At 31.9% G+C, this 11,454-nt stretch overlaps 1 protein-coding gene across 1 annotated transcript; it reads left to right on the top strand.

Annotated features, from left to right (window-relative positions):
* Nucleotides 1-1,735: 1,735 nt before the first annotated feature.
* Nucleotides 1,736-11,086, top strand: LOC148622089 (U6 snRNA-associated Sm-like protein LSm7). The gene is made up of 4 exons (XM_088571650.1): nucleotides 1,736-1,845; nucleotides 8,053-8,161; nucleotides 9,970-10,041; nucleotides 10,702-11,086. The coding sequence occupies exons 1-4, from the start codon at nucleotides 1,822-1,824 to the stop codon at nucleotides 10,839-10,841; spliced, it is 345 nt and encodes a 114-aa protein (XP_088427776.1). The 5' UTR covers nucleotides 1,736-1,821; the 3' UTR covers nucleotides 10,842-11,086.
* Nucleotides 11,087-11,454: the final 368 nt, after the last annotated feature.

Genomic DNA, 11,454 nt, shown 5'->3' with positions numbered 1-11,454 from the left:
ATGTATAAGGGGGAAACGAAACTAATTGGATGTAAGAAATCGATGACTAGGGATCACATATATCACTGCCCCGTGTGTTAGTTTGTTACACCATGTACATGCGAGATTTCATGTACAGTTTTGTTTCGAATGATAACTATAGCTTGTTCCACAGGCCGATAAACTTCTGTTATGTTCAATGTAGGAACATTGGCAACAATGAAAAGGGTACAAACTTTATTAACTCCTGTTTAAGACGTATCCTAAAAGTCTATTGGCTAAATACCATCAGAAATAAGGAACAACGGGAAATCACAAATACCCGTAGATCAAGAACTCTTACAAATACGTCGGAGGTGGATTGGCCACACTTTTAGAAAATCTCCAACAAATATCATGTGTTGGTGGTGTTTTACCACAGGGTAGTGAAATGCATCTAGTGCGAATGGGGTCAAAATTGTAGATCTACGGTTGCCGCTGGCTAGCCTGTTTGTAGGCGAAAGGGAGAGCCGAGTGTGTAAATCTTGCCCCCGCCAGTACAAAACCTCTATACTACCAAGACTCCTTCCAACGCCTCCCCGTGGAAATGCATGTCAACTGCATTGACAGTTCATAAGAGTGGAGGACTAGTTCAGCACGTAGAGGAGCACAATTTGTTCCCATTGGAATGCCGATCGTTTGTTGAAAAACGCGCCCACCACACTGCATGGACAAATATGTTGTCAATAAAAAAATTCCAGCATTTTGAAAACATCTTCTGTATATTTGGAATATGATTTAGAATTATTTTTTACAAAGTATGAGGAATCTCTACCAAGAACTATATATTTGTATCTAGGTGTGTCGTTTGTTTTGGAAAAACAACGATGTATAATGCTTTTGAGTCGGGATTTTAACTGAGTATGGGAATAAAAGTATACCGTGTTGAAAAATCATAGGTTTTAATGCTATTATTTTTTTTATAATAATCTTGAATTTAGGGTCTCCAAAAGATCTTTCGAATTTTTCAGGATCCACATTATTAATATCACTACGGGAGTAACAAACGTTTTGGTAAGGCTGCAGACCCTCTTTGACAGTGTGAGTACAGAAGTTAAAAGTTTTGAAAGAGGTTTGGTGGTACACCTGGTCCACGCTCCCAGTTTTTAGTGTCCAAGTTGCTCATTTACTTTTGTTACTTTGTATGTATTATTTTAATTACTTTCTGTTACTTTAGTTAATATAAAAAATTTGAAAACCATGAAAACTGATTTTTTCAACTTGTCATAGTTTTCTTCTCCTCTTTCGTCTTCCCCGGACTTTTTATGAGCAGCTCGTCGGGTATTTCTAGAAAAGCAGAGGACGCTGACTTACCGGTGCACCTGGTCCATGCTCACAGTCTTCCGTGGATTCCGAGTTGATCATTTACTTTTGTTACTCTGTATATATTATTTTAGTTACTTTATGGTCTTTGTTGTGTTTGTCTGTTTTCCATGACTGGTCTTTGTCCCTGGTTTTCATTCTTTTGATTTCCGCCAGAATCTTGGTTCGCTTGATTACTCATCAGTATACAAAATTTAGTTTCTGTTATTAAATTTTATTTTTTCAGACTTATATTTAAATTAATCTATCGATTGTCCCATTCAGTCACTGGATGGAACAATTTCAATTTTACTTTGAATGGTGCTGAATTTACGTTCTATTTTTAGCCCATGGAGTTCGCACCGAATTAATATTGACCTTAAAGGGCCGGGTTAGCAATGGGGCGAGATGTCATTTATATTCTATAGCTAGAGTTACGCCCCGTTTTATAATTTCCTGTTTACCGGCGAAGCACGTTCATTTGTCAAATTCTTGAAAAACATGTCACAAAAACCGCCACAACAGGTAAAATAAATGTTATCAAAGTTAAAATTGGTACCTTGTACTACATTATGCCTCCCTACTTAAGAATACACATGCATTAACCACTACAATGTTTTAACTTTAAAATGGATGAAAATTAGCAGTCGCCAGGCCCAGGTAACCCAATTACATTGCTACTAGATTTTAAGCTGGTCTACCAAACTTTTGGGTAAAATTAAGTTGGATATATAGAAAATATTAAGCTGAAAGAGAAAGACCACCTTTGCATTAAGTTAGGCTCTTAATCTTATGATAAATCTATGTAAACAAAATGTCAAAAATAAATAACGTCAGTGAATGCGTTTTTTTTTAAATGCTCAAGGCTATGCCATGTTCGAAATCTTTGAAATATATGTAGATAGCCATCTTGCAGAACTATCCTACCTGAAGGAAGGTCATAAGCAGACTTAATTGGTTTTTACCTATATCTTCCGATTGGCTCATGACATCACTAAGAGTAAGTCGGTTTGGTACCGATACAAGCACTGCAAATAATATGTAAACAAAGGATATTCTGTAAATATTTCTACAATCCTGTTTATCTAATCACCAAAAAATGTTGTCTTGTCAAGCTTATGATTGCATATATGATAAAAGAAATATACTCTAAAAGTTTTTTTACCAGCAACACAAACATTCTTTGGAAGTAGCCATTAGATTTTCTTCTGACAAACAAGTCTTCTGGCTGCAAATCCCGTTGTTCGTCAATGTTGTCTAACATTTGCTTACATGTTGTAGGTCAATCTCTTCTGTTTATTTTAGGTTGAAATTATAGAGGAAAAGTCCCAAATTTCAAATTTCTTTGGACATCGTAATCAATTACCTATTTACTTTCACTTTATGAACCATCTTCGTGACATCTCAGCTCAACCAATCATGGTGGTGCTTAGAGACGGGGGAAATTCAAATTCCCTAGTTATGAATTGCGATTAATTAGTTAAGAAAAGGAAATTATTTTGTTTCAATGTAATTTTCATAATCATTTAAAAGATTAATTTCAATGTTTATGACTTGCTCAATAACATAATCTTCTCCTTAAAATATGGTCTGTTCTACCAGCATTTATTTCTTATTTTTTACCTCTGGTTTCTCAAAATATGTGATATTCTATGCTGGGTGTCACATACATTTTATACTTAATGTACATATTTGAATTAAAAATTGGTGTACAATTTAATAGACACCTACCGACTATTGAATTGTGTTAAATAACTTGCTCATTCATATCTCAAAACAGCTTATCCATAAAATGTGAATTATTCATAACCGATCTCATTTGATCAAGTACAGCATCATAAAAATATAATATTTACATTGTCATATTGTTCATGATTTTGTTACTTAAACGATATTTGGTTGTTAATGATTTAAACAAAACAACAATTTACTATCTTATTTTGTGTCAAAACTCTTCTAAGGTTATCCTTCATACCAAATAATTGCTTATTTTCAAATTCATTAGAAATTACGTTTTTGTCGACACAGATATGGACCAGCAGTCTTTTTTCATATTTACAGAATGCAAGCCATTTTAGAATGTTTTTCATAGGGGCTTGATCCACCAACATTTGATAACCTAGTTGGCGGTCTCATTGGGGAAAAGGAAATTGTAAGCATTTTTCATAGAAATTTAAACTATTTTCACTTTGGAAAGTACATGTACCTGGATGGTTTGAAATGAGTTATTTTAAAGTATCAAAGTACTTACCGTGGCTCTAATAAATTGAATATTTTAATTTGAAGTCTGCAGCTTTCCATTGCTCCACTTTGACAGGAAACCAGTCTGTCAGATAACAAATTTGTAGAAAGTTATTCCTCTTTGCTCAAAATCTTAAAAAAAACAAAGCCAAAGTCATGAATATGAAAAAGGGCTATTTAGAGTTTCAACTTTTGTCCTTATAAACAACTTTTCATCGTCACAGCATCCTTTCTGAATCAGATCATTGAAAAATACAATTATCAGTATTTTGTCAACACTCACCAACAATTAGCAACAAAAATGGCAGGAATTATAATGAAATATTTCATAAGGAATTACAAAATTATGTTTGATTGGGCATATCAATCTTAAGTACTGATGTTTGATTTTATAAACTGAGAAATACATAGCAAATAAAAAGAAAGACAACTCTGCCTCATTTATAGAACAGCTGAGGTAAATAATGATTTAACAAAAAATAGGTCTTAACTGACATCGAGTATCAACAAAAATAATGATGGTGGGTCTGCATTTTCTTTTTCTTTTCATTTTTCACCTTTACTTCAACTAAATCAATAGTCTTGGAGTAAATTTTACAGTTCACTTCCTTGTGGTACTGTTCCTTTAAACTTTAACTTAGGATTTAACATTAAAATACCTACACAAGGGTTCATGCTACTAGGCAGTTTGGGCGAAATAGTTGCCCTTGGGTCACTCACTTTGCCCTCAGACAACATCAAAAGTGAAGTGAAGTGGTGCTCCCATTTTTAGACATTGCCCATGGTCATGACTGTACTCTGTCTTTTAGCAGTATTTTGATCAGAGTAATCTTTCTTTCGATAAAATTCAAACAAAAATGGCACCCTTTTGGGAAAATAAATTGCAAAAATCTTCAAACTCTATTGAATTTGAACAAGAAATCATATGGATTAAGTTGAACCAGGGAAAAAAACCAGAACATAATGCTTTACTCAATCATATTTTAATTTTGCTGTAATAAATTTGGTGAGCAGTTTAGGTATAGATTAGAAAATAAATTTCATGAATATATGATACAGTCAATCATTCAGCCAGTGCGCTGATTTCATTTTGTCTAAAATATTTAGTTACTTATACATGTTGCTTAAACAAAAAGTAAATTTTTCTCAATAAAAGAAAATAAATATATGAAAATGCCTACTTATATTGTGTGCATGTAAGTAACATATAGCATACATAATTTTAAAAAAAGCATGCTGTATTAGTAAATGACATGTGTACATGTTTACTTCCTGTGATCACTCTCCACTCTCTAGTGTCTCTCTGGAAGAGAAGTCACTTGGCCCTGTTTTTATCAAGTAGTTTGAGCCCTGTATACTTGTTTCAGGCCTAATGTTTAGTGAAAATTTCAACTTTCTCTAATTTCTTGTAGGCATATTTTGAAGATAAAATGATATCCATATCATGCCATACAAAAATTACACTTTTTTTGGCTCTGACACCTGGCCTAAAAGGCCACACGAGTTTTTCTCATCACTTAGCATCCATTATTGTCATCTGTCATTAACTTTTCTTTAAAAATCTTCTCCCCTGAAACCATCAAACAGAATTTGACAAAACTTTGTGACACTCATCCTTGGTATGTCTACTCCCAAAGTGATACATGTATCTTTAATTGTCCCTTGCCAATAAACATTGGAGCTGTTACTAAAAATAGAATATATGGGTATCACCATATATTTTTGTTTATCTCGCAAAAACCATACAGATATAAGAAATCTGAGACATCTTAGGCTCTTTGGCTCTAAGAGATCTACCTTGTCGGGAAATTTTAAGATAATCGAGTCTCTAATTTTGGAGCTATTGCCTTTTTATGGTAAATTTACCTTTTTTTGGCAGTTTTTGCCTATTATTTAGAAAACAAAAGCAGATTGATGAATAATGTATATTGATTAAATGTTCAGTATTTCAATATCTATTTTTGGTGCACATTTCAGTCAAATCTATTCACCCGTCTTGGAGTTATGGTTCTTGAAAGTGTAATTTTTGACATTTTAATCAGTTTTTGCCTATTATTTAAAAAACAAAAGCAGATTGAAGATTAATGTAAATTGATTAAATGTTCAGTATTTCAATATCTATTTTTGTTGCAAATTTCAGAAAAATCATCTTGGAAAGAAAGGGTCATTTTGATCATTTTCTCTGTTTTTGCCTGTTGTTAACAAAACTAAAGCAGATTGATAATTAATGTCAATTGACAAATATATATATATATGTAAAAGTATATAAAGATCTATGATTGGTGCAAATTGGGGAAAAATTGTCGACTGCATTTTTAAAAGATTGCTTGCCCTTTTAGCATGTTATTCGGTTAAGATAAGTAGAATGGTGATTAATGTTTAAACGTTCAGTAACATGAAATATATTTTCTGTGCAAATTTGATCAAAGGTGTTTGACCATTTTGAGGTTTTGCATGTATTCCAACTTTTTAAAGTATGCAACCAGGTGAGTGATTCAGGCTCTTGAGGGCCTCTTTTTTTTGTCATAGAGTCATAATGACAACACCAGATACTGCTTCTATGTAGTTTTCAAAGAATTTGTATGAGAATGAGAGGTTTTGGGATAGTTTTTTAATCCAAAAATATTGAGTGCAAGATTTGAACAACAAAATATTTTGACAGAAGTTGTAATGATATGGATGGCTTTTTTTGTATAAATTAAATATTAAATATTTTGATACATGTGCTCTAGGCTTTCTACAAAAAAAAATGTTTGTGAAATAAGCTGTTTTTCCATAATTTGTCTGAATTTCTCTAATTTTACTTAATTTTCTTCCTCAGTTTTAGTGAAGCGCATGCATGAACAGTAATAAAACTTTGTTTTCAATAATGATGCATATTTCAGGGATGGATCCAGGATTTTAGATTAGGGGGGAGCACAGTTAAAATTTCGACGAGCGGAGTGAGGCAAACATTTTTTTGAGGTTAAATTTTTTAAATATTCTTCTGGAGTGGGTGCAATGTAGATATCTTGTGGTAAAAATATAAGAAATTAAAGTTTCAACCTAAAACCACCTAAATCTACCCCTGACAACCCATGTTTTGCAAATTTTATGGGGGTGCACATCCGCCATGCCCCCGTCTGAATCCGCCCCTGTATTTAACAAGTAATTATAGTTCTCAAATTATTAAAACAGTTTGGTTTTTGGTGGATCTTGATATTTTCTGAACACACCACATCCTATATGTTGAACTGAATCATTTTTTCAACAGGTCAACATTTATTTGCTATCATGTACAATCTTTATGTAATTTGTAACTCCTAATAAAAGTTATAAGCAATCTTGTCTTACTTGGGGAACTCGAATATAACTGTAAAGCAATACTATAGAGTACTTTCATTCCACCATCTTTTCATTGAAGTTGATCAAAATTAACTAGGTAAAAGAAGATATTGTTTTGAAGTAGACAATAAAAATGTTTGCAATTTTTGTACTGTTACTTTTTCTAACATGTTTGTGAGTAACTGTTCAGAAACTATTATGAACAAAGGCATTGAGAGGTCATTTAAATTGGTTGATTTCCACTTACAACAACAAATTGATATTGCAATACCTCAGAAATAAAAAAAAATATTTAGATATCTGCATATATAAGTGTCAGAAAATAAAAACAAAGGAGGGTTAGGTTTTAAATGAACAGTTTTGTCTTCATGACATATGACAGCATTAATTTATTACTTGTTTATGAAAAGCCTATAAAATAAATCTTGATACTGGATTGAAAACCTAGTGAATTTGGGTTTTGAAAAATGTCTACAATAATTCATCATTATAAAACTTATGATGTTCATGGCTAAATAATCCCATACCAGATATAGCTAATCTGCTATCTTATTCTCAAACAGAAATACAAACTTGCAAATTCGTGCATTTTCATTATTGTGTGTTATCTCATTGTGAATTTAATTGGCATCTATGAGATTTTTCATTATTACAATTTTTTTTATAGTATTTGTAAAACAAGGTAATTTAGCACCAGATATGAAACACTAGGGAATTACTCATGGATTCAAGGCACTAGTTGATTTATTCAATTACTTAAAATTCTATTTACCTCAATGGTCACTAATCTTAATTTTAACTAATATTTTGTCCATTTATTGCTTCCCCCAAAAAAACATGCCTCATTTTTCATGATTCCTCTTCAAGAAAACCCTCTTCACAATCTTGATATAATTGCAGCATATTTTAAACTACTCATGGGTCATTATTACTATGGATTTTTTGTTGATGGAATCAAAACTCTGGGGATATTTATCTCCTGGATGAAAAAGACTAATGAAATCAAGTCACTGTTACAATTTTCCATCTCTGTAACACATTGTCTTGTTTGTTTTATTACTACCAGTATATACTTATACAAATAATTTACTCTTTAATGCCTTTTGCAGTCAATAACAAATGCAGTTGAGTTATAGACCAATTAAAATATGTAAATATTTTTTTCAGGTTTTAGATAAAGACAAGGACAAAGAGAAGAAGAAGAAAGAAACGATATTAGATCTTTCAAAATATTTAGATAAACCAATAAGGGTGAAGTTCAGTGGTGGAAGAGAAGGTAATTGAAATGAATTCTCCACATATAACATTTCCCTGTTGTATTCTTTGACTTAAAACACACACATCTTTAAATGCTTATGACTTTATTATAAGAATTGATAACAAGTCAGGTAAAAACTGATGAATAATCACAGGAAATCCATGTCAACAAGAATGCTATGCGTAGCCATATGTCCCCCGCCGATGTAGAAAGAGTTGAATTACAAATGTTTGACACTCATATAAGTAGCAGATTCAAAACTTGTGTGCTTTCATAAGTCCATGTGGTGATTCAAGGTTAATGTATCTTAATGAATCAAATTAAGTTAGGTTAAGAATGTGAAAGATATAATCTTCTACTGGCACCTCTTCATACAACAACAAAAAATCCGCAAAAAAGAACATGAAAAATGAACAAAGTCCCATAACTCCCATTAAAATTGTCGAATCAAAATAGCGGCTAAGTATGGTGAACTACATATGGTGACAAACAATCCTACAAAATTTAGTCAAATTCCGTTCAGTGGTTTCTGAGGAGTTGCGTCCACAAGGTGTTCCTATTGGGAATAATGTGAAAAATGAACAAAGTCCCGTAACTCCCATAAAAATTGTCGAATCAAAATAGCGGCTAAGTATGATGAACTACATATGGTGACAAACAATCCTACAAAATTTGGTCAAATTCCGTTCTGTGGTTTCTGAGGAGTTGCGTCCACAAGGTGTTCCTATTACGAATAATGTGAAAAATGAACAAAGTCCCATAACTCCCATACAAATTGTTGAATCAAAATAGCGGTTAAGTATGGTGAACTACATATGGTGACAAATAATCCTACAAAATTTGGTCAAATTCCATTCAGCCGTTTCTGAGGAGTTGCGTCCACAAGCTACGGACGGACGGACACCAGCATTTCAACAAACAAAATAGTTATATATAAATATGCACTCTTTTGAGAAATGTCAAATGTAACAAAATAAGTTCCATAATTCTTGTAAAATTTGTCAAATCCAAATGTCAGTGTGATATAATCATGGACAAATGATGTCTAAATTTCAGAAAAAAAATGAGAAAAAATGTAGATGGTCTAAGAAGATGTTTGCATTGTAATTTATGATAGGATGGAGATAATTACTAAGCAAGTCTCTTCATTATATAGCAGTGGAGGGCAATAAACATTAAGGTCAATTACACAAAAAAAGAAATTTAAACAGAACTACAAGTATTTGGAAATTAACTATTGACTAAACAAGAGCAGCTGCAAGCAACAATTGTATATCTGCCCTTTGTAAATATTGACATAGCAAATTAAAACATGAATATTTTGATGTCACTTAAGTACAGTGAAATGTGACCTGGACCATTCAATTGGTTTGGTTTAGACAAGTGATTTGTTTGTTAAGGTTTATAATACATTTAAACTGATTTACAGGGACTTTGCAAAATGTCTGGTTTAGACAAGTTTTTGGGATTATTCAGTGTTCAGTTTAGACAGGATTTAGGATTATAATGTTCAGTTTAGACAGGTTTTTGGATTATTCAGTTCAGTTTTGACAGGTTTTTGGATTATATAGTGTTCAGTTTAAACAGGTTTTTGGATTATTCTGTGTTCAGTTTAGACAGGTTTTTTTTATTATTCAGTTTTCAGTTTAGACAAGTTTTTGGGATTATTCAGTATTCAGACAGGTTTTTTTATTATTCAGTTTTCAGTTTAGACAGGTTTTTTGATTATTCAGTTTTCAGTTTAGACAGATTTCACTGTTGTTTGCAACAATACTTTAATCAAGTTCAGACATTAGCCTTTTACTTAATCATGTTTATATTTACAGCAAGTGGTGTTTTAAAGGGATATGATCCACTTCTCAATTTGGTATTGGATGGATGTACAGAATACTTAAGAGGTACATTGTATTAAAGATAAGACAAGAGTTTATATTACTTATACTAAAAATAGACATCAGTTTCATACCATAAAAAATGAACAAATACTTACCATAGTGATAATAACCAATCCATATGACAGTACTGTAAAACTTTAATCAAGAGCCTAGGAAGTGTGGTACAGATTGGAATTGGCATGCAAACAAAAATAATGCTTTTCATATCTAATTTTTAGGTCACTTTAAATAGCTTATCCATGCTCTTACATTGGTATTCTGCATACTAGTGATTAAAATCACTAGCTGTTGGTCATTGTAAATAAACAATTTTCTTGGAAGTTTTCTGGACAGATTGACAAATATTGCTATGATACTTTGACATGATGACATCCATGTTCTCCATTGTTCATCCATCAGTCCATAGAACATTACATGTTTAATAGGATCTGTTTAACCTGGACTACTAGGGACTTGATACACAAAAAAGTCTATCAAAGGTGTTTATGCCTGTTGTTTTGAAACTTTCTGTTTACAAATTTGAGAAAAAATGATCTGAAATTTTATTTAGCAAATGGTATTTTGTACCTTTACTATTTTATTACTTTATTCGGTTTAAGTTAATTTGTATAAAAAATTTTGTAAAATGTTTTTTAAGAATGAAAGAATATTTTTTGCTCTTAGATCCTGATGATCCATATAAACTCACAGAAGACACAAGACAACTGGGTTTAGTGGTATGTAGAGGAACCTCAGTTGTATTGATATGTCCAGCTGATGGTATGGAGGCAATATCTAATCCTTTCATTCAACAAGATGGGTGAATATGGATATTTCAACAAAGGATTGCTTTAGCAGAACTTATTGTTACATTGAAATGACAGTTAGTGAAGATACATCAGCACCTCTTCATGACTTGTGTATATGTTATTATATAAGAGTGTAGAGAATATCTTTCACTTGTTTGATGCTCCTTTTGAACAGAAAATGGGTATGAGCAGCTCATTAAAATGATTTAATACTAGTAATAGTGTTCATCTAAAATAAACATACCATTCAATAGTTATAATGCTTTTTATATCAAGACTACCAGTATTGTAATAACTGGAGACTTCTCATAGAAACATGCATACTATATCTAGTTAATTTTACCAATAATTCAAAAAACCTAATTCAATTGAAAAAGGACATTATCAGAACCTTATTTATCTTCTCTTATTACACAATCTGAAATTCTCAGCATTTATCATGTCTGACAAGAAACATTTCTCGTGTTATTTATGTAAGAATCCATGGTACAAAGTAGAACCTTCCTCTGGATGGCATTGAAAATTTATTTAATACAATGTAATTTAATATCACTACAACTCAAGAACTATAACTCTGTCAATGACTTTGGAGCAAAGAAAATAAATATTGCCAGTTATATGAAGATAA

This window comes from Perna viridis, chromosome 3, assembly GCF_037379345.1.
Source record: "Perna viridis isolate PV_CMFRI_1.1 ecotype Kerala chromosome 3, ASM3737934v1, whole genome shotgun sequence".
In the NCBI taxonomy this organism is placed as follows: Eukaryota; Metazoa; Mollusca; class Bivalvia; order Mytilida; family Mytilidae; genus Perna; species Perna viridis.
The sequence above is the reverse complement of the archived record's forward strand: the minus strand, read 5'-3'. Positions and strand labels throughout refer to the sequence as shown.

What these genes read in the sequence shown, in the direction of transcription:
- LOC148622089 (XM_088571650.1), top strand. Translation starts at nt 1,822, where the DNA reads ATGTCACAAAAACCGCCACAACAG. An exon ending in CACAAAAACCGCCACAACAG is followed by an intron (nt 1,846 to 8,052) that starts GTAAAATAAATG and finishes TATTTTTTTCAG; the next exon opens with GTTTTAGATAAAGACAAGGA. An exon ending in ATGTACAGAATACTTAAGAG is followed by an intron (nt 10,042 to 10,701) that starts GTACATTGTATT and finishes TTTTGCTCTTAG; the next exon opens with ATCCTGATGATCCATATAAA.